At 42.1% G+C, this 24,494-nt stretch overlaps 1 protein-coding gene across 2 annotated transcripts in view; it reads left to right on the top strand.

Annotated features, from left to right (window-relative positions):
* Positions 1–24,494, top strand: part of ARHGAP19 (Rho GTPase activating protein 19) — a 171,367-nt gene that overhangs the window by 76,292 nt on the left and 70,581 nt on the right. For both annotated transcript variants that reach the window (XM_029610172.1, XM_029610173.1), the window contains exon 6: positions 9,069–9,155. In XM_029610172.1, coding sequence (XP_029466032.1) covers positions 9,069–9,155 — 87 coding nt within the window. The remainder of the gene's footprint in view (positions 1–9,068; positions 9,156–24,494) is intronic.

The following is a 24,494-nucleotide window of genomic DNA, read 5'->3' on the forward strand; positions in this document are numbered from 1 at the left end:
CAGTGAAGCTCTGGTGGCAAGAGTCACTGTAGACCTCTGACCTGGAGTTTTCATTGCCAATTCTTTTTAAGGAAGTCTTCAAAGCTTTATGACCTAGTAACACCCAGGTTAAGTTTCAGTACTTTCTCATGATCCTCTCGTTGGCCAGGACTTGGGGATTCAGTGAAGGCAGAATTCAAAGCCCCTGGGAGGGAGGATGTTCTGGCCATTATAGGTGCCAGATCGGTGGGTGCTTGAGCACTCTTTATGTTGCATAATTGCCTTCACTGTGTCTAGGGAGGGGCAACTTTGTGTTTAGCACCCAAATCATTTTGAAAGATTGGCTCCTATGCAAGCCATTATGTAACAGCAACTCCTACTGATTAACTTAAGCATGCTAGTGCCAGAAATGAACTCTAGATTGGTACTGCATTGACTGCATGGGAGAAGAACTAAAAAGATGAAAACACTGGATACCTGCAAATGAAGGCTTATGGTACTTTAGCCCAAATTTAATTCCTCCTCTTCCCCTAGCTTTTATTTATTTTGAGACATTTAGCAATAATCTTATCCAAAGTCTCTAAGCGATATATATATTATGCAGTTGAAAAAAAATTAATGTAAACATTACATGCTAATGTAAAAGCAAATATGCTCCGTAGATAGCAGGATGAATTAGCGATGCTGTCATGGGAACTGTCAATCAGACCCGGTAGGTGTAGCTTCAAAGTAGATTTCAGAAGTTTGTGTCTGAGGCTGCACGTGAGTTCCTGCGCAGGAAGACAGAATCTCCTCAGTCTGTACAAAAGCAAGCGTAAGCAAGATATGGAGTAATGTCGACCTCTCAGGGAGGTGGGTGGGTCAGCCTGGCTAATTCATCCTGCTATCTACGGAAACACCGTTTACGGTAAGCAAACTTGCTTTTTCCCGTTGATAGCAGGGCTGAATTAGCCATGCTGTCATGGGAGTCCTAAGCTCCCGATCACGCTGTATTATGGAGTTGAATTGTCTTGTAAGTGTGATCCCATACATGTAGCAGTCAACTATGTGAATTAATGTTTTAGCGAATGTATAATCGCAAGCCCCAGCTTAGCGTCTTCGGCTGTGTCCTGGGCTAAGTAGTAGTGGGACGTAAACGTGTGCAGGGATGACCAGGTAGCCGCTTTGCATGTGTCTATTGGTTGGACATCCCTGAGGTTCGCCACCGAAGCGACCACCGCCCTGACTTCATGCGCCTTAGGATGAACAGAGAGATGAGAGCCCTGTTTTTGGTGGCAGTACTGGATACACTGAGCCAATCCAGCTGGAAATTGTTCGTTTAGCCACCGGTAATCCTGGGGCAACCGGATTGAAGGAAGCAAATAACTGAGTTGCTCTTGACGTTGAAGTGGTCCATTGCTTGTAATAGGCCAGTGCTCTTTTACAGTCTGTGTAAAAGTCTTTCTCTGTCATTCTGATGCAGTTTCAGGCAAAAGGTGGGTAGCTTTATTGGCTGATTCAGATGAAATTGAGACACTACTTTTGGTAAAAATGAAGGATGAGTCCTGAGGATTACCTTCTGATGGTAAAACTGAAGGTAGGGACTATAGTGAACTAGAGCTTGCAACTCACTGACTCGACAAGCTGACGTGACCGCCACCAGAAACACAACTTTCCAGATAAGGTATTTGATGTGAGCAAAGTCCATTGGTTTGAATGGAAACAATGTTTACATCCTGTGCTACTGGCGGCTTGGAGATCGGAGGTCTTAAATGTGTCAGATCTCTGACGAAACGAGATATAGTCGGATGTACTGAGATTGGTTGACCGTGGTGCGGTCTATGGAAAGCTGCAATTGCGCTAGGGTAGACTTTGGCCGATGCCATGGCTAGGTGCCCCACGTATAATTGGTAAAGGTAGTCCAATAATAGTTCAAGGGAGCAAAGTAGCAGATCAATGTGTTTGGACACGCACCATTCAGTATATCTCTTCCATTTGAAGGAATAACTTCTGGTTGAAGGCTTTCGGGATGCTATGATTATGTCTTGTACCTCTGATGACAGTCCTTGTTCAGTTAGGAGGACCCGCTCAATCTCTATGCTGTTAGATGGAGGGAGGCATGCATCGGATACAGAAGAGTTCTTGAGAGAGAAGATCTTCCCGGTTGGGTAAGTGAAGTGGGTCTTTTGAATGAAGAGTTGTAGAAGATGAATGTACCATGGTTGCTTTGGCCATGCTGGTGTGATGAGGATAAGTTGCGCTCCGTCCCGCATGCATTTCTGAATTGTTCTGGTGAGCAATGGAATTGGGGGAAAAGCGATTAGAAGTCTTTTTTTCCCAAGGAATGAGGAAAGCATCTTGTGCTGCCTTAGATTACTCGGCCATATGGAACAGAAGCGTGGTACTTTCCTGTTGAACTCTGTGGCAAAGAGGTCCAGGGTTGGAAGTCCCCATTTTGCAAAAATCTGTTATGCCACTTGAGGGTGAAGCGACCATTCATGTGGATGAAAAATCTGACTTAACCTGTCTGCCCATGTGTTGGCTACACCAGGGAGGTAGGTCGCTTGAACTTGAATGGCAGGCTGCCCATTCTAGAATGATCGTTTCCCTGCAAAGGTTCCACGACCCGGACCCTCCTTATTTGTTTGTGTAAAACATGGCCACTTGATTGTCCGTGTATACCATGACTCGATGACCTCGCAGGTGGAGGACAAATGCTCATAAGGTGTATCTGATCGCCCTGAGTTCCAGGAGATTGATTTGGAAATGTTGTTCGTTCCGGGACCAGAGGCCTTATGTCTCTAGATGGTCGAGATGTGCTCCCCATCCCTTGCAGGAGGCATCTGTGGTCAGGACTGTGTTGTGCGGGAGCAGGGTGAACGGGGCCCCTTTTGTAAGTGTGATTATGTTCAGCCACCATTGTATGTCCATTATCACGTCTGGGGGTAAGGATAACTTCCATGTTAACGGCTGAGAATGTTGTCGCCATTGCCACTTGAGCCCCCATTGGAGACGGCACATGTACAGTCTGGTGTTTGGCACTGTGTGAATGGCGGCCGCCATGTGACCCAAGACCGTTACTACCTGGCGAGCTGACGGCGAGTGAGTGGCTTGGAGGGATTGGAGGAGCTGTCGAGTAACAATTCTCCTTTCGTCGGGGAGAAAAACTCTGTTCCTGGTCGTGTCCAATCGAACTCCTATGAAGTGTAGTATTTGAGAGGGCTGAAGGTGCGACTTTTCGTAATTGACAACGAGCCCCAATCTGTGTAGACAGTGGAATATGTCCTGTAGATGAAGTTTGAGTGTCTCTGGGCTGGAGGCCACTATGAGCCAATCATCCAGATAAGGAAATATCTTGATGCCCTTCTGGCGAAGAAACGCCACCACTGCCATGCACCCTGTAAACACTCTGGGTGCTGCCGAGAGGCCAAACGGCAGGACCTTGTTATTGGTAGTGTTGAGCCTTGAACTGGAAGGTTAGGTAACGCCAGGAATCCTGGTGCATAGGAATGTGCGTATACGCATCCTTCAGATCGATTGAACACATCCAATCTTTGTGTTGCAGCAAAGGAAGAATGGTTTTCAGGGAGACCATTTTGAATTTCTCTTTGAGCAAATACTTGAGTTCTTGGAGATCCAGAATGGGGCATAGAGATCCCAACTTCTTAGGAATGAGGAAGTATGGGGAGTAGAACCCTGTAGAGTGGGAGGAAGGAGAAACGTGATGTATCGCCTGTTGTAAGAGCAAAGCTATTTCTATTCCCAATTGATGTTGATTTGACATTCTCCCTTAGCTGAAATTCAATGGAAGTGGAGAATATGTTGTAAATTGGAGGTTGTAACAGTGTCGAATTATATCCAGTACCCAATCGATCTGTGGTTATCATCTCCCACTCTTGGATGTGCGCTTTTATTCTTCCCGCTGTGAAATGAGGCAGTGGAGGTGGGTGAGCAACTCCTAAAAAGAGGAAGGAGCCTTGGGAGCCAGGGCAGGTTGCTGTCCCTGAGGTCTTTGAGCTTGAGGACGACCCCTTTAGTTATGCAGCTGCTGTGGTGGTTGGTATGGCTGTGGCTGGTAAGAAGCGTATGGATGATATGGTCGATGGGTGAACGACTGTCTGCGAGACGGTGCATAGAATCACCTGGACGAAGCCGCATAGGATTGAGGATGCACTAGACTCTGTATCGCCACTGACTGCTCTTTAATTGGGCCACAGTCTCTTGAAACAGGGTTCCGAAGAGGTTGTCACCTTTGCATGGCAAATTTGCAAGTTTATCGTGCACGTCGTCACGAATGGCACTAGACCTCAGCCATGCCATGTGACGTGCTGCAATTGCCGAAGCCGACGCACGCGATGATGTTTCGAACGCCTCATAAACCGTTCGTAATAAATGCCTGATTTCCTCCTCCATATCCTAGATGGGCTGTGGAAGTGGGTTAGATGGGTCAGGTAATGGCAGCTGATGTTTTAACGTTTGCAGGCACTCATGCAAATACTTCATGATATAAAATTGATAGTGATTAATTCTTGCCGTCAACATGGCTGCTTGGAATGAATGTTTTGAAAATTCATCTAAGCATCGATACTCCTTTCTGGGGGGGTGGCGGAGTGCATCACGTTTTCTTCGCCCGGTGTAATGCCGACTTCACCACAATGGAAGTGTGCGGTAACTGTGGCACTGAATAGTAGGGGGAGGGTTTCATTTTGTACTTGAGATCTGTCTTTCGAGAGACTGCCTCTTATGCCGGTATGTGGAACCAAGGTCGACGGCCGCTTACCTTGAGTAGAGGTTCTCGGAACTGGAGGCTCAGCGAGTACGTTGGGTAGAAGACTTCAGATAATTCAGGTAGACCAACAGTGAGATTGGATCCAGGCAGGGTGATCCAAGAGTCAGGCTGAGAGTAGCGCAATCCAGTCACAGTCCGGTTCGAGGCAAGCGGCGGCAAGCAAGCAGGAACCAAGGCAACAAATCCGAAGGCAGGCGGCAGGCAGAATAATCCAATAACAGTCCAGGTCAAGGCAGGCAGCAAACAAGCAGGAACCAAGGCAACAAATCCGAAGGCAGGCAGCAGGCAGAGTAATCCAAAGAGCAGTCCGGATCTGGCAATAAACAAGTAGCAGGAACACAGCAAGAACTCTCCAAACGCAATAGTGACCGAAGCAACACAGAATAGGAGAAGCTCCCTTAAATAGACCAAATCTCCCACGCTGCCCGGCGGCTCCATCGGCGTCTGACGTCAAAAGGGGGCATGGCTAAGGCTCCGAATCGTGCGGAGCCACGCCGCAGGAGACGCCAGCGTCAGGAGAACGCAGACTCAAACGGGAGGTAACACTGCCTGGATCGCAAATGGAGTCTCCCATGACTTTTCCAGTACGCCATCAAGAACTTTGTGAGATAGGAGTGAGGTAGGCTCCGATGGAAGATCAAAAATCTTTAAGAAATCTAATGTCTCCACCCCGGGATCCGGAACTTTCTGCACCTCGAGATGAAGCACCGATCCAAGTTTTTCTAGAAATTTGGGGTATGTCAGGTCTTCCGACGGGGAATAAGTCTCTGCCAGTTCATCCGGGGGGTCAGAAGAATATCCTGTGGAAGTATCTGGAGATGATGGTGGAGAAGCTGGTGTAGGTGTTGGAGAAGCAGGTGCTTTTCTCCATTGCCGAGGTTGCGGCAACGGTGTATCTGGTACTGGAGACTTAGGCCTTGTAGGAGATGGAACTGCGGTAGGCTCCGGTGATGGAGGTCTCGTGCTTGGTGCTGAGGGGTGTAGTGTGAATGTAGCTTGCATACTTTCTAAAAATCCCGAGAGAGCTTCAGAAAGTTGCGTGAATGCTTGGCGGGTATCAGGAGGCATTGCTCTTTTTTGGGGTGGATTTTCACCTCGTGGTGGAAGTGCCGCCACCAGGATATCTGAGTTTGGTGGTGGACGAGAGTGTGTGTTAGCATGCAATTCCCGTCTTGTGACCTGTTTGTCCTTGAAAGGTTCCTGTAGGCTCTGGGCGGAATTACGCCGCTTAGAAGTATCAGAGAGATCCGAAAATATCTGAACCAAGGAGGCTGAAGAATCCGAGGAGTGAAATGTGACTCTTACCCACTCTGCATCAGTTCCAGTTAGCAAATCGTTTTCTGACGAGTGGGATTGTGTAGTGTGTTCTGGGCTTCAGGCCGGGCGAGTCGTCTGCATGGATCCCACTCCTGGTGATGGAGTACAGTGTTGGACCGAGGAATCTTGGTGAGAAGCTGTCTTGCACCGTTTTTCAGCCTGTAGGAGGGTTGCGTTCCTCTCTTCAGGGGCTGTTTCGTGTGCTTCATCGAATGAGTCGACGCCGTTGGTATTTGCGTCGAAGATCTCTTGGAGTGCACTGGAGAAGTGTGACAGCGCATATGCTCAGAGTCCGAGGAAGTCGGCGCTAATTGAGTCGGCGCCGCTGGCTTCGTCTGGAGCGTCGATAAATTCGAGGTGGACGCATGTGGCGTCTGCCTCGACTCCTTAATCGTCAACGCCGATATTTTCTGCTTCGATTTGGTGCGACGGCGACGTGACTCCTCATGCGTCAAATGCTTCATCTTTCCATGCGATTTGGTGTGCGTCGGCTCCCCGATGGCTGTCGAAGCTTGAGCAGACCGCAGACGACTTGTCGACGCCGGTTCACACTCCCCAGTGCTGGCTCTGTTTTTTTAGGGCTAGCACCTTTCTCACCTCCAAGCCTGGAGGAAGTCTGCTCCATCAACGCCACTCGACTCGCTTTGAGAGAGAGTGATTTTGCAGGCCCCGGGAAGGAGTGAGCTTCCGAGGGGGGCGGCCATACGAACCTCCCTTTGCTGTTTTCAGGCCCTGATTTTTCTCTGCTCACTGACTGCTATCCCTTGGGGACATCTTTCCACAGTGTTGCCAAGTGTCCTGCTGGTGATCTGGGCCCAGACACCGGTAACATCGGTCGTGGTCGTCTGTTATGGACATTATCTTCCCACAGGGGCAGGGTTTAAAACCCGATGGACGGGGCATGTTCTATCTTTTGATACTTAATATATATATATATATATATAATTCTAATTGAATACAAATAGTTTTAACGCTTCCTGTTGACTCTCCTCTCCTATATTTTTGCATATCCTCCAGTTAACCCCCTCCCCTGTTCATTGTAATTTCCTTTCTCAGTTATTTGTAAACCGACATGTGTCCTACGAATGCCGGTATAAAAAAGTTTTAAATAAATAAATAAACTTAAGGAAAAAATGCTGAAGAAACTCCGATCAAAAAATCAAAGTTGAGGAGACTGAAGATCCGCATGTGTTCCCGCGTGCGGAAAAAACAGACTGAGAAAATTCTGACTTCCTGCGCAGGAACTCACGCGCAGCCTCAGAGACAAACTTCTGAAATCTACTTTGAAGCCCCGCTTCCCAGGCCTGATTGACAGTTCCCATGACAACATGGCTAATTCAGCCCTGCTATCAATGGGAAAAATAAAACTAAGCAATCATCTTAAACTAAAATAACCACTGATTCAGCAATAAATTTAACTAAACAAAACCACTAAAAAAAAAACAAACCCCAATAAGCACAATAAGTTTGTTCAACCAAGCATAAATAAAATGTATGGAGTCTGTACTTCCTCCAATGAGATTCTAAACGGTTCCCACCAATTTGGAGTAGTCAGATTAAAGCACAGACTAAGGGGGGGGGGGGGGTGTCTTAAACAGCTTTCTACATCTGAAGTAATACCGCTCCAGACAGAGCGGTATTACCTCTGGGGAGGGAGTTTCACAGAGTTGGAATGTTTCATGAAAAACCTTTTGACCTGGTCCTTGCATGTCCTCATTTTTATTGTGGGGATGCTTAGTAATAATTCATCCCCTGACCTAAGATGGTAGCCTGGTACATATATCTCCAGTTTTTTCTGCAGATGCCAGGTCATTCAGAGCTTTAAACATAAGGCAGACCATGTTTAAATGTTGTTTTGAATGACATGGATAGCCAATGAAAGTTGAGCAATATAGAAGTGATATGAGTCCTGAAATTACATCCCAGTACTAGCTGGGCAGCAGTATTTTATATGAATTGTAACTCATACAAACTCTTTGAAAGAAGACCTGCAACATGACCATGGAGTGCATACTGTTTTTAACTAAGCAATTCTGAAATGGTCTTTATGTGTGAACTAAAAGTTTAACCAAGCTTTTATTACTATTGATGCATTGTGTTTTTCTAAGTTGAGTGCTGAATCCAAAAGTACTCCTAAAATTATAACAAACAGCTTAGGGAGAAGAGAAACCCCCTTCAAGCTTTATCTGAAAATCCAAGGCATACTTGTCCAATTGCCCATACACAACTCTTTTTTGATGGATTAAGTGAAAGTGTGTTTACCCTCATCCCTGCAGAGACAACACTCAGACATTCATTCATACAATGGATTGACTCTAAGGGATTTTCCGTTACAGAAAAATAGATTTGCACATCTGCTTAACACTGTTTTCAAAAGCCATAAGATCTGTCAGGTACAGCACCAGGTGCATGTAGACTCTAAATAGCATTGATGAGAGAGTAGCCCCTTGAGGAACACTCCTGCTCTCAACCTTAAACAGACACAAATAAATTGCCCTTACACAGCAAAAATTTGGGATCTGTCACTCGGGGAAACAAATCGAAACTATTGTATTACCTTACCTGAGATACCAGCGTATGCTGCTTATCTTGTGCTTTTACTGTGAAGTGACAGTAAAGGTACCAGGTCAATAGCAGCTACCAAATAAGGCAATTTATTTTGAAGCAGACACATCTGAAAAATTAACAAGGTGATGGGTGAGAATGAAATACAGAAATTGTAATTTTCCATCCTTTTGTATGACATTATATTTCCTTCCCTTCCACACAGAGCAGCTCTGGAAACCTTTACCAATCTAACAGCACCATTTCCCAAGTCCACAGTTAGCTGGTAGTCCTTTTTCCCTTCCACACTGGGCCTTGGTGATTCCCCCAGATCCAGCTGGCCTCTAAGCCATGTGGCTAGACCCTTGAAATTATTTTATTGTGTAATTAAGACTGGTTTTCTCTATTCAGAGAACTTTACCCATTTGCTCATCAATTGTGTTTTTTTTTCTCTGAGCAGCTCACAGCAAATGACCTTCAGGAAAACATTACAAAGCTGAATAATGGGATGACATTTATGATTAAACATTCCCAAAAACTTTTCAAGGTAGGTGTTAGCAAAAAAAAATGTTGTTTCCTCCTCCTGACCCTTATTTCATGATGACTAAGTTTCGGTAGTTAAACCTCTTTTCTCTTGGATGTGGCATTAAATTGAAGTCTCAGCTTTACATGTGCATATGTCCATGCTTTGCTTTCATGTTTATAGAAAACTATGGTCTCTTGGTCCATTTTCAAAAGATATCAGTGCCCAACTTAAGGCATGATGCATCTGTCCGAGAGAGGAACCATGATCCTAGGTGCACAGTTCAACTCATTCCTTGGCAAGAGTTTAAACTAGATGAGGGTGGTGGCATGTGGAGGAAGATTGAATCTGACTGTCTTACCCAGCAAACAAGGTAGGAAGAGAAACACACACGGGTGGAAATCCTACAAAACTGTAAAAAAAACCAGGGTGGATAAGTATGAGCAGTTACAGAGGGAAGGGGTACTATCTGAAAGCCTATATGCATAAATGCTCAGTATGCTCCTCCTCTTGGGTGTAGTTGGGAGAGATGTCAGATCACTCTGCATAGGGTTTTCTAAATCTGTTCTGGTGGTATTTTAGCCAGTCAGGTTTTCAGGATATCCACAATGGGATAAATTTGCTTACACCGGAAACTCAACCTACAGATTTATCTCATGCATATTCATTGTGCATATCCTGAAAATCTGATTGTCTGTGGGGTTCCCAAGACAAGTTTTGGAAAACTCTGACATAGCATGGCCTGACTTGACTTCACTCCTCATAAGCGAGAATAGGCCTAAATGGTCAATATCCTCAGTGGGGAAAAGTAAATAGTGGCGTGCCTAGGGATCTGTACTGGGACCGCTGCTTTTTAACATATTTATAAATAACCTAGAGATAGGAACAATGAATGAAGTGATCAAATTTGCTGATATAAAATTATTCAAAATTTGTTAAATCACAAGAGAATTATGAGAAATTGTAAGAGGAGCCTGGGAAACTGAGCATCCAAATGGCAGGTGACATTTAATGTGGACAAGTGCAAAGTGATGAACATAAGGAAGAACAACCCAATTATAGCTATACAATACATGGTTCCATAGTGGGAGTCACCACCCAGGAAAAGGATCTGGGCATTATTGTGGAAAATATGTTCAAATCCTCTATTCAGTGTGTAGCAGCAGCCAAGAAAGCAAATAGAATGCCATGAATTATTAGGAAAAAAATAAAGGATAAAACAAGTTACTCCAGCACCTTGAGTACTGTGTGCAATTCTGGTCACTGCGTCTTTAAAAAAAAAAATGATATAGCAGAATTAGAAAAGGTACAGAGAAGGGTGATTAAAACGATAAAGGGGATGGAACGATTCCCCTATGAGGAAAGGCAAAAGAGGTTAGGGCTCGTCCACTTGGAGAAGATGGTTGAGGGGAGATATGATAGAGGTCTATAAAATAGTGAGTTGAGTGGAATGAATAAACATCTGTTTACTCTTCAAAAAAGTACAGAGATAAGGGACACGCAATGAAGTTACAAGGTAACACATTTAAGACAAATAGGAGAGCATATTTTTTTACACTATGCATAATTAAACTTGAATTCATTGCCAGAAGATGTGGTAAAAGCTATGAGTGTAGTTGGGTTTAAAAAAGGTTTGGAGAAGTTCCTGGAAGAAAAGTCCATAAACCATTAAGGTGAACTTAGAGAACTTACAGAAATGCACTACTTATCCCTGGGATAAGCAGCTTGGGATCCTGCCAGGTACTTGTGATCTAGATTGGTCACGAACGGAAACAGGATACTGGACATGAAAGACTGGTCTAACCCAGAATGGCAAATCTTATGTTCAACTAAGGGCAGAAAGGATAAGGAAGAGTTCTCCAGGCTATTGGGCTTGTATGGCTGAAAGCTGGGGGATCTCTTTAACACAATGGGCAGTAGTGAGTGGAGGAGTAGCCTAGTGATTAGAGCAGCAGGCTGCGAACCATGGCAGCCAGGAGCTTGTGACCTTGAGCAAGTCACTTCTCCCTCCATTCCCTCAGGTATGAACTTAGATTGTGAGCCCACTGGGGACAGGGAGATACAATACAGTACCTGAATGTAATCTGCTTTGAAGTGGCTGAAAAGCAGAATTTAAAAAAAAGAGTGAATCCCACACTAGAGCAGTATAGTGGTTAAGACTGTATGACTGATGCAGTGTAGGCATGCAGACTGAGTGGGCCAAAGTGATCTTTATCTGCTGACATCTGTGTTACCGCTGCCATTAACCAGTAGTTTGCATAACTGGTAACCTACAATCAGGCCTGCTCTACATTGTACAGTCAGTAATATTAGTCACAACAGACCGTTAAAGACTTAGTTTTGTTTGCCTATGAATAAAAAAAAAACAAAAAAAAAAACTGTGACAGCAGTATACTGAGTAATCAAGGTTCCATAGACAGTATATATAGCAGTAGTGATATCAATTAATAAAAAAAGGTCTCTACCACTGTCAGCTGGATGTGCAAAAAGACTAAGAATCCTGGACTGGTGAAGCAGAAATACAGGAAAAAGAATTATCAGGTAAAAAATCTTTTTGTTAGCTCCAGTTTTCAAGGTAAATGTCTAGTGAATGCCACTTTGAAGTGTCTGAAAAGCAGAATATAAATCAAATAAAAACAACTAAATTCCAGTTCAAATAGTGGTTGCCAGGTACTTGTCTCTTTTCTACAGAATACTGAAGATCACTTTCTCTTGCAGAGTTACATGCTTTGTTTGGTTTTCAACTAACATTACTGGTATCTTGCATTTCTATCACAGAATAGTTTTTGTTCTTGCTGGGTATTTACATTGCTGTTATTGGCACTTGTTTAACTCATTTGTATGGCAAGTTTAACTTAGTCTTTGTAATTTCCTTGTAGAAACTAGGCAGTTAAATTTAGCCATTTAAAGGGAAATTCCATCCTGTAAGATCTACTGCCTAACTCCATTGGTAGGCAGCTAGTTCCTTTTGAAAACCTACTTCATAGGGTCTTATCCAAAAATGACCTTTTACCATTCTTTACCTATTGAATAGAACCCTAAGAATCCAAGATGGTTCCGTTTTCTTTCAAACAAAAAAGTTTTTTAATTTATCCCTGTTATGAAGTGGATCATTTGCAAATATACATGTTGATCTGCTAGTGTGTTAGTACATTTTCATATAATTACAATGTATACTCCCTTTGTGGTGCCAACTGAGCTACTACCACTAAATCATTTCTATAGTGAAATTAGATGTATACAGCGCTGCACAGATACACAAGAGTCCTTTCTCCATGGAGCTTACAATCTAATCAAGAGACAAGAAATATCAGGAATTGTATTGCCATAAATGTGGCTAAAATCAACAAAATCAGGATTGTGAATAACCAAGTTTTAAAACATAAAAATAACCTCAAAAGAGGTTTTCAGATGGGACTTGAAAGCAATTCATTGAACCTACACTACTACTACACATTTTTATAGCGCTACACGACATACGCAACACTGTAGAAACATACAAAAAGACAGTCCCTGCTCAATAGAGCTTACAATCTAAGACAAACATACAGGTCAAGAGACTTGGTTACAAGAAAAGAAAGTTAGTCAAGACAATCAGGCATAAGATTTAAAAGCAGTTTCAAAAAAGGTCTTTAGATGGGATTTAAACATGGCAAGAGAGGGAGCATAATGCACCAGTTCAAGAAGACTATTCCAAGCACACGGTGCAGCCAGGTGGAAAGCACGGAGTCTGGAATTGGCAGTAGTGGAGAAGGGCATGGATAGGAGGGACTTATCTGACGAGTGAACTGCACAAGAAAGGGTGTAGAGAGAGATGAGAGGAGGGGTAGTGAGGTGCTGCAAAGTGAAGGCATTTGTAGGTGAGAAAGAGGAGCTTGAATTGTATGCAGGAGCGGATAGGGAGCCAATGCAGTGACTTCAGAAGAGAGATTATGTGTGCATAGCAACTTTGGTGAAAGATAAGTCACACAGCTGAATTTAGGACAGATTGCAGTGGGGAGAGATGGTTTGCTGGGAGACCTGTGAGGAGCAGGTTGCAATAATCTAAGCAGGAGGAGATGAGAGAGTGCATAAGGGTTCTGGTAGTGTGTTCAGAAAGGAAAGAATGGATTTGGGAATGTTATAAAGAAAGAAATGACATGTTTTAGCACTGTTTTGGATATGCACAGACAAGGAGAGAGAGGAGTCAGAGGACTCCAAGATTATGAGCTGATGGGACAGGGATGACAACCTTGTTATCCACAGAAACAGAGAGAGGAGGAAAAGGGGAGTTCTTAGCCAGCTGGAAACAATGTGTAATTGAGTATAGGTGTTAATGATAATTTGACCCAAATGTATTTTTCCCTACCGATGTTTCAGACATTCAATGAAAAGTCTACAAATGGGTTCTCATCCATCACCCCTCTTTTTTTTATTTATTTTTTTTATTTTTTTACAGCTTTCTCTTAAGTAATCCAAAGGGTAGCAGCAAGCGATCATTCAGGAATATGATTGCTCTGTTCCCATTTTAGTAATGGGAAAGTCAGATCATTCCACAATTGTGTCCAGCTGGTATGCATTTTCATAGTTAAATATTTGGCACATTAAAAAGCTCAAAAACAACCAGGACGTGTAAGATATAGAAATATCAAAATTGAAAGAACCCTTACACACACATTTATTGCACCAAAATTAGAAATATCCTTTTAAGGAGGAAAAAAGACCTCAGAACCCAAGTGTAAGTTTTATTCAAAACTTATACACATTTACGGGTAGGTCAATCATCGGTATTTAGAAAAACCTCCCCGAGTGCCTTTATTGCTATTTAAATTTTATTTCCAATATTTCTTCTTTTTTTGTTTTTTTATATTAAAAATCAGTTTCATTCTTCCTGTGACATTAGTTAGAACCTCTTTTTATCATAAAATTTCCACATCTAAATTCATGCAAAGCTTTGTTAAGTTCACATTTCTTTAGCTCAGAATGGCTCAAACACTTTTTTTTTTTTTTTTTTTTTAAAAAGCAAAACTTATCTTAAGGTCTCAAAGGACTCTTGACTTGAACCCAATCTCACTCAAAAAGCTTGCATGGAACCGTGGTACAAAGCTCTTCATGTAGGAGGTCACTCCACGTAACCACTCATATTGTGGATCAAGGTGCCGACGTTAGCTAGCATTTCGCTGTTAAGCTGTTTCAAGGCAATAGCTACAAAACAAGAAACAGTGTAACCATCTCACAAGGTGGAAACACTGAGAGGAGAGGACATTCCAGTGGAAACACTGAGAGGAGAGGATCACCTTGCTGGTGGCTGAAAGGAATCACACAGCAGTGAGTCACTCAGGAAATCTAACTGAAAGGTCACTCAGGAAATCTAACTGAAGTGTACATCTCCTAAGGGATTGTTCTGCACTAATTTACTTTAGAAGCACATTATAAATTAGAAGGAAAGAGCTCAGTAACCCACATTCCAGTGGAAACACTGAGAGGAGAGGATCACCTTGCTGGTGGCTGAAAGGAATCACACAGCAGTGAGTCACTCAGGAAATCTAACTGAAAGGTCACTCAGGAAATCTAACTGAAGTGTACATCTCCTAAGGGATTGTTCTGCACTAATTTACTTTAGAAGCACATTATAAATTAGAAGGAAAGAGCTCAGTAACCCACATTCCAGTGGAAACACTGAGAGGAGAGGATCACCTTGCTGGTGGCTGAAAGGAATCAGTAAGTTTTTGCTTGGGACATTGACATTGACTTTTTTAAAAGTATTGGGGCAAAGTTAACTATTTGGGAATATTATTTAGTGTGTTTGTGTGTTTGTGCCTTTAATAGTTAGGCAGTGAATAAACAAGTTAGACTGTTTGCATTTTAAAATAGTCAGTCAATAAGGTAGCAGTAGGTAGGCAGTGAATACACAAGTTAGACTGTTTGTATTTTTAGTCAGTCAATAAGGTAGCAGTAGGTAGTGTGTTTATTTTTTTAAAGTCTGCCTGACTATTAAAGTGTCCTCCAGACTTTTAAAGAGCTAAGTGTTTTATTTAATAATAACTGAGTGCATTGTATTGAAAAACAAAAAAAAAAAACCCACAAAAAAAAAACCCACAAAAAAGTAGCCAGAAGCTAGAAATAAGCAAGGAGCAGTATATACCAAAGTAAAAAAGTTGAATAGTTCAGCTCAGTTACTCACCTTGGAAAGGTGTTGAGGTAGTGTGATTAGGTTTGAATAGGGAACAACATTTGTTAATCAAGGGAGCTGTGAGTCACTCAGGCTGACTAACTAAAGTTAGACTGTTTGTAATTCCCAACCCTCCCACCCCTCGCCCACCCACCCCAAGCTCATCCCTTAATTTATAGGCAGGTGCCACTTGCACAAAAAAAAACAAAAACCCATCAACAAAAACTTTATTGAGAATTCGATCAGACCCCAGTAGGCCACTACCAGACATATAGTGAATTCACTAATACATTTAAAGGAACTTAGACATATTCCTACTCCCATAGCAACCTAAAACTTAACTAGGAACTGATCAAAATTGAGATGAAGGCAGTAGTCCAGCAGCAAGAGGGGGGCTTCCCAGTCTTTTGCATCGAGTGTCACATGTATGATTTTTTACCCACCGGTGAGAAGTTGTACATGTGCATGCGATGCAAAGAGCTCCTGGCTCTCAGAGAATGAGTCCGATCTCTGGAGGCTAGAGTGGCAGACCTGGAGGAGCTGAGGGAGACAGAGGTATATAGATGAGACCTTCAGGGACATAGTAGTCCAGTCCCAACTTCAGACTGGCAGCCCTGGTGCTGCCTTGGAGGAAGAAGGTCTCATAATGGGAGAGCACCAACCAGGTGTAGCAGGAAAGGATCCTGTAGCAAGGACCTGCTCTCTAGGTGATGCATTGTCCTTTCGCACTGAGGATATCTCCCCAAGGCCTACTGCCCAGGAGGGAAGGGTTAGGTCGGCCGTCATAGTTGGTGATTCGATTATTAGGAATGTAGATAGCTGGGTGGCGGGTGGGCGTGAGGATCGCCTGGTAACATGCCTACCTGGTGCGAAGGTGGCGGACCTCATGCGTCACCTAGATAGGATTTTAGACAGTGCTGGGGAGGAGCCGGCTGTCGTGGTACACGTGGGCACCAACGACATAGGAAAAATGTGGGAGGGAGGTTCTGGAAGCCAAATTTAGGCTCTTAGGTAGAAAGATTAAATCCAGAACCTCCAGGGTAGCATTCTCTGAAATGCTCCCTGTTCCACGCGCAGGTCACCAGAAGCAGGCAGAGCTCCGGAGTCTCAATGCGTGGATGAGACGATGGTGCAAGGAAGAGGGATTCAGTTTTGTTAGGAACTGGGGAACCTTTTGGGGAAGGGGGAGTCTCTTCCGAAGGGATGGGCTCCACCTTAACCAGGGTGGAACCAGACTGCTGGCGCTAACCTTTAAAAAGGAGATAGAGCAGCTTTTAAACTAGAACAAAGGGGAAAGCCGACAGTCGCTCAGCAGCGCATGGTTCGGAGAGATGTATCTTTAAAGGATACTAATGATGCATTAGAATTAGGGCATCCCGACAGTGAGGTTCCAATAATTAGAAAAGTAGTCCAAGTGCCTGTAACTAAAAACTCACCTGAGCTAAAAAATTCTAACTTATCCCTATCAATTAAAAAGCAGAATAAAAATACAAACAAAAAACAAACTTTGAAATGTTTGTATGCTAATGCCAGAAGTCTAAGAAGTAAGATGGGAGAATTAGAATGTATAGCAGTAAATGATGACATAGACTTAATTGGCATCTCAGAGACATGGTGGAAAGAGGATAACCAATGGGACAGTGCTATACCGGGGTACAAATTATATCACAATGACAGAGAGGAGCAGTCGGGAGGAGGTGTGGCGCTTTATGTCCGGGATGGCATAGAGTCCAACAGGATAAACATCCTGCATGAGACTAAATACAAAATTGAATCTTTATGGGTAGAAATCCCTTGTGTATCAGGGAAGACTACAGTGATAGGGGTATACTACCGTCCACCTGGTCAAGATGGTGAGATGGACAGTGAAATGCTAAGAGAAATTAGGGAAGCTAACCAAATTGGTAGTGCAGTAATAATGGGAGACTTCAATTACCCCAATATAGACTGGGTAAATGTATCATCGGGTCACGCTAGAGAGGTAACGTTCCTGGATGGAATAAATGATAGCTTTATGGAGCAATTGGTTCAGGAACAGACGAGAGAGGGAGCAATTTTAGATCTAATTCTCAGTGGAGCACAGGACTTGGTGAGAGAGGTAACAGTGGTGGGGCCGCTTGGCAATAGTGATCATAATATGATCAAATTTGATTTAATGACTGGAAAAGGAACAGTGTGCAAATCCAAGGCTCTCGTGCTAAACTTTCAAAAGGGAAACTTTGATAAAATGAGAAAAATTGTTAGAAAAAAACTGAAAGGAGCAGCTACAAAAGTAAAAAATGTCCAAGAGGCGTGGTCATTGTTAAAAAATACCATTCTAGAAGCACAGTCCAGATGTATTCCACACATTAAGAAAGGTGGAAAGAAGGCAAAACGATTACCGGCATGGTTAAAAGGGGAGGTGAAAGAAGCTATTTTAGCCAAAAGATCTTCATTCAAAAATTGGAAGAAGGATCCAACAGAAGAAAATAGGATAAAGCATAAACATTGGCAAGTTAAATGTAAGACATTGATAAGACAGGCTAAGAGAGAATTTGAAAAGAAGTTGGCTGTAGAGGCAAAAACTCACAGTAAAAACTTTTTTAAATATATCCGAAGCAGAAAGCCTGTGAGAGAGTCAGTTGGACCGTTAGATGATCGAGGGGTTAAAGGGGCACTTAGAGAAGATAAGGCCATCGCGGAAAGATTAAATGATTTCTTTGCTTCGGTGTTTACTGAAGAGGATGTTGGGGAGGTACCCGTAATGGAGAAGGTTTTCATGGGTAATGATTCAGATGGACTGAGTCAAATCACGGTGAACCTAGAAGATGTGGTAGGCCTGATTGACAAACTGAAGAGTAGTAAATCACCTGGACCGGATGGTATACACCCCAGAGTTCTGAAGGAACTAAAAATGAAATTTCAGACCTATTAGTAAAAATTTGTAACTTATCATTAAAATCATCCATTGTACCTGAAGACTGGAGGATAGCAAATGTAACCCCAATATTTAAAAAGGGCTCCAGGGGCGATCCGGGAAACTACAGACCGGTTAGTCTGACTTCAGTGCCAGGAAAAATAGTGGAAAGTGTTCTAAACATCAAAATCACAGAACATATAGAAAGACATGGTTTAATGGAACAAAGTCAGCATGGCTTTACCCAGGGCAAGTCTTGCCTCCAAATCTGCTTCACTTTTTTGAAGGAGTTAATAAACATGTGGATAAAGGTGAACCGGTAGATATAGTATACTTGGATTTTCAGAAGGCGTTTGACAAAGTTCCTCATGAGAGGCTTCTAGGAAAAGTAAAAAGTCATGGGATAGGTGGCGATGTCCTTTCGTGGATTGCAAACTGGCTAAAAGACAGGAAACAGAGAGTAGGATTAAATGGGCAATTTTCTCAGTGGAAGGGAGTGGACAGTGGAGTGCCTCAGGGATCTGTATTGGGACCCTTACTGTTCAATATATTTATAAATGATCTGGAAAGAAATACGACGAGTGAGATAATCAAATTTGCAGATGACACAAAATTGTTCAGAGTAGTTAAATCACAAGCAGATTGTGATAAATTGCAGGAAGACCTTGTGAGACTGGAAAATTGGGCATCCAAATGGCAGATGAAATTTAATGTGGATAAGTGCAAAGTGATGCATATAGGGAAAAATAACCCATGCTATAATTACACGATGTTGGGTTCCATATTAGGTGCTACAACCCAAGAAAGAGATCTAGGTGTCATAGTGGATAACACATTGAAATCGTCGGTTCAGTGTGCTGCGGCAGTCAAAAAAGCAAACAGAATGTTGGGAATTATTAGAAAAGGAATGATGAATAAAACGGAAAATGTCATAATGCCTCTGTATCGCTCCATGGTGAGACCGCACCTTGAATACTGTGTACAATTCTGGTCGCCGCATCTCAAAAAAGATATAATTGCGATGGAGAAGGTACAGAGAAGGGCTACCAAAATGATAAGGGGAATGGAACAACTCCCCTATGAGGAAAGACTAAAGAGGTTAGGACTTTTCAGCTTGGAGAAGAGACGACTGAGGGGGGATATGATAGAGGTGTTTAAAATCATGAGAGGTCTAGAACGGGTAGATGTGAATCGGTTATTTACTCTTTCGGATAGTAGAAAGACTAGGGGACACTCCATGAAGTTAACATGGGGCACATTTAAAACTAATCGGAGAAAGTTCTTTTTTACTCAACGCACAATTAAACTCTGGAATTTGTTGCCAGAGAATGTGGTTCGTGCAGTTAGTATAGCTGTGTTTAAAAAAGGATTGGATAAGTTCTTGGAGGAGAAGTCCATTACCTGCTATTAAGTTCACTTAGAGAATAGCCACTGCCATTAGCAATGGTTACATGGAATAGACTTAGTTTTTGGGTACTTGCCAGGTTCTTATGGCCTGGATTGGCCACTGTTGGAAACAGGATGCTGGGCTTGATGGACCCTTGGTCTGACCCAGTATGGCATGTTCTTATGTTATGTTCTTATGTAAGACAATGCACAAAATTGTTTCAAAACTTCAAAAACTCCTTATGTTACCATATTTGTGGTTTTACTCCAACATATTCTTACTTTTCTTCTTGCGGTTCCACCGCTAATTGCGATTCTTAGCAAAGAACGCTGGCGCACGCGCATATCTTTATATGTTTCAGTAGCCAATCACATGAAGAGTGTGTCCTGACAGGGATTTGCCTCTTTCACTGCAAATGAAACTCCCATAATTTGCATGATTTTGTCGATTAAAAAATCATTCAAAAAAAGAGGAACCATTCCATATCAGAATTTAAACCATGCGGAGTATAACTCTGCAGTTTATAAATCCACTGCAGTTTTTGTCACCACCCCTTATATTCACATGTATACGTTCTAAGATAAAGCATTTTAATTCCTTGAATTTGTGGTTACTTTCCAGGCAATGGGAAACCATTGAGGCATCTGTCTTTTTATTTTTAAGGCACTCTTATGTTTAGCCAATCGTGTTTTTAATGCCCTGGTGGTTTTGCCAACGTATAAAAGTTGGCATGGGCAAATGATGACATATACAACAAAATCTGTAGAACAATTGGTATATTCTCTCAAAAAATATTCATAATTGTTCCTGGGATTTTTGAAAGAAAGTCCTTGTAACATATTTTCACAAAATGAACAGTGTCCACAATGGTAATGTCCCTTTAATTTAGTGCCAACTAAATTTGCCATCGATAGATGCTTTTCTTCCTCTGGTAACAATGAAGAACTTGCCATTTCTTTGATGTTCTTTGAACGAGTATATGAAGTGCATATCCTACAATTTTTGAAACAATCATGTAATTGTACAATATCAAAATGGGTCTGCATAAAGACCGATGATTGACCTACCCGTAAATGTGTATAAGTTTTGAATAAAACTTACACTTGGGTACTGAGGTCTTTTTTCCTCCTTAAAAGAATATTTCTAATTTTGGCGCAATAAATGTGTGTATAACGGTTCTTTCAATTTTGATATTAAAAAGCTCTACTGACTTCCTTACATAGATATAGCATACTTTGTACTATTCTGGAAACTTTACAATCCCAAATGAAACGAAATACCTGTCTTTGCATACATTTAAGGGCCTCCATATAGCTTTTTTTATTTGGAGTTTGGTTGGATTTACTGTAACTTCATTTAAGTTTGTCCTTTTAGCTAAACTATTAATAGAAATCTTTGCACATGTATTAAAATTTATGGATTGTTTTGAAAAACTTGCTTGTTAGAGCAAGGGCAACAAGATGCTTTCTCTAAATGAAAATTGCTCTTTCCTCTTCATCCAGTCAGACCAGTCCAGAAAAGTAGATTATGCTCACCGACCAGCTGATGGAGACAGAGATCAACAGGCTTGGTGATGTCCTTCCTTAAATGCATCTGTGCTAATACCAGCCTGCAAGTAATCTATGTATCCAGCTGTGAAGGCCTGGGAGGCTCAAAAGAAAAAGTTTGCAAAGGCTTCTGAGGTGAAAGACTAGCTCTCCCTCTCTCAGTTGAATGGGTTCCTGAAGTTTAAAAAGCAAAAAAGAAAGTGAATAGGTGGTAGCCTGAGGAGAAAACATTGCTTCCCTCCCTCAGGACTGTGTGTCAGGACCAGGAGAATTTGGATATTTCCTTCCTTCTACATTCCTCTCCACCTTCTCCTCTCTGCCCCCACCCCTTCGGTGCTGCTGCTCCCCTTCTCTTTCAGCGTCTGTGGTTTTTTTTGTTTTGTTTTTTTTAAGGAAACTGCCTTTTTGTGGAAGTAGCAAAAAAGCAAAAAAAAAAAAAAAGGCAGCAGACCTTGACAGCGGCAACTACTTACTGCAGTAGTAGAGCCACAAATTTTTGAGTATCAGAGGATTACCTTGATGGGTTTAAGGAACTCCAGTTAGACATAAGAACATGTCATACTGGGTCAGACCAAAGGTCCATTAAGCCCAGCCTCCTGTTTCCAACAGTGGCCAATCCAGGCCATACGAACCTGGCAAGTACCCAAGAACTAAGTCTATTCCATGTTACTGTTGCTAGTAATAGCAGTGGCTATTTTGTAAGTCAACTTAATTAATTAATAGCAGGTAATGGACTTCTTCTCCAAGAACTTATCCAATCCTTTTTTAAACACAGATAAACTAGCTGCATTAACCACATCCTCTGGTAACAAATTCCAGAGTTTAATTGTGCATTGAGTGAAAAAGAACGTTCTCCGATTAGTTTTAAATGTGCCACATGCTAACTTCATGAAGTGCCCCCTAGTCTTTCTATTATCCGAAAGAGTAAATAACTGATTCTTATTAACCCGTTCTAGACCTCTCATGATTTTAAACATCTCTATCATATCCCCACTCAGCCGTCTCTTCTCCAAGCTGAAAAGTCCTAACCTCGTTAGTCTTTCCTCATAGGGGAGCTGTTCAATTCCCTTTATCATTTTGGTCGCCCTTCTCTGTATCTTCTCCATTGCAACTATATCTTTTTTGAGATGTGGCGACCAGAATTGTATACAGTATTCAAAGTGCGGTCTCACCATGGAGCAATACAGAGGCATTATGACATTTTCAGTTTTATTCACCATTCCCTTTCTAATAATTCCCAACATTCTGTTTGCTTTTTTGACTCTGGCAGCACACTGAACCGATGATTTCAATGTGTTATCCACTATGACGCCTAGATCTTTTTTGGGTGGTAGCTTCTAATATGGAACCTAACATTGTGTAACTATAGCATGGGTTATTTTTCCCTATGTGCATTACCTTGCACTTATCCACATTAAATTTCATCTGCCATTTGGATGCCCAATTTTCCAGTCTCACAAGGTCTTCCTGCAATTTATCACAATCTGCTTGTGATTTAACTACTCTGAACTATTTTGTATCATCTGTAAATTTGATTACCTCACTTGTATCTCTTTCCAGATCATTTATAAATATATTGAAAAGTACGGGTCCCAATACAGATCCCTGAGGCACTCCAATGCCCGCTCCCTTCCACTGTGAAAATTGTCCATTTAATCCTACTCTGTTTCCTCTCTTTTAGCCAGTTTGTAATCCACAAAAGGACATCGCCACCTATCCCATGACGTTTTACTTTTCCTAGAAGCCTCTCATGAGGAACTTTGTCAAACGCCTTCTGAAAATCCAAATATATACTACATCTACTGGTTCACCTTTATCTACATGTTTATTAACTCCTTCAAAACAGTGAAGTAGATTTGTGAGGCAAGACTTGCCTTGGGTAAAGCCATGCTGACTTTGTTCCATTAAGCCATGTCTTTCTATATGTTCTGTGATTTTGATCTTTAGAACACTTTCCATTATTTCCTGGCACTGAAGTCAGGCTAACCGGTCTGTACTTTCCCGGTTTGCCCCTGGAGCCCTTTTTAAATATTGGGGTTACATTAGCCACCCTCCAGTCTTCAGGTACAATGGATGATTTTAATGATAGGTTACAAATTTTTACTAATAGGTCTGAAATTTCATTTTTTAGTTCCTTCCAAACCCTGGGGTGTATACTATCCAGTCCAGGTAATTTACTACTTTTCAGTTGTCAATGAGGCCTACCACATCTTCTAGGTTCACCGTGATTTGGTTCAGTCCATCTGAATCATTACCCATGAAAACCTTCTCTGATACGGGTATCTCGCCAACATCCTCTTCAGTAAACACTGAAGCAAAAAAAATCATTTAATCTTTCTGCAACGGCCTTATCTTCTCTAATTGCCCTTTTAATCCCTCGATCATCTAACGGTCCAACTGATTCCCTCACAGGCTTTCTGCTTCAGATATATTTTAAAAAGTTTTTACTGTAAGTTCTTCATTTCAAATTCTCTCTTAGCCTGTCTTATCATTGTCTTACATTTAACTTGCCAACACTTATGCATTATCCTATTTTCTTCTGTTGGATCCTTCTTCCAATTTTTGAATGAAGATCTTTTGGCTAAAATAGCTTCTTTCACCTCCCCTTTTAACCATGCCGGTGATCGTTTTGCCTTCTTTCCACCTTAATGTGTGGAATACATCGGGACTGATAGTATTTTTTTTTTAAAAATGACCACGCCTCTTGCACCCTTTTTACCTTTGTAGTTACTCCTTTCAGTTTTTTTCTATTTTTCTCATTTTATGAAAGTTTCCCTTTTGAAAGTTTAGCACAAGAGACGTGGATTTGCTTACTGTCCCCCTTCCAGTCATTAATTCAAATTTGATCATATTATGATCACTATTGCCAAGCAGCCCCACCACCGTTACCTCTCTCACCAAATCCTGTGCTCCACTGAGAATTAGATCTAAAATTGCTCCCTCTCTTGTCTGTTCCTGAACCAATTGCTCCATAAAGCTGTCATTTCTTCCATCCAGGAACTTTATCTCTGTAGCATGTCCCGAGGATACATTTACCAAGTTAATATTGGGGTAATTGAAATCTCCCATTATTACCGCACTACCAATTTGGCTGGCTTCCCTAATTTCTCCTAGCATTTCACTGTCCGTCTCATCATCTTGACCAGGTGGACGGTAGTATACCCCTATCACTGTAGTCTTCCCCAACACACAAGGGATTTCTACCCATAAAGATTCAATTGTGCATTTAGTCTCATGCAGGAGGTTTATCCTGTTGGACTCTATGCCATCCCGGACATAAAGTGCCACACCGCCTCCTGGGTGCTCCTTTCTGTCATTGCAATATAATTTGTACCCCAGTATAGCACTGTCCCATTGGTTATCCTCTTTCCACCATGTCTCT

This window comes from Rhinatrema bivittatum, chromosome 7 (assembly GCF_901001135.1).
Source record: "Rhinatrema bivittatum chromosome 7, aRhiBiv1.1, whole genome shotgun sequence".
NCBI lineage: Eukaryota > Metazoa > Chordata > Amphibia > Gymnophiona > Rhinatrematidae > Rhinatrema > Rhinatrema bivittatum.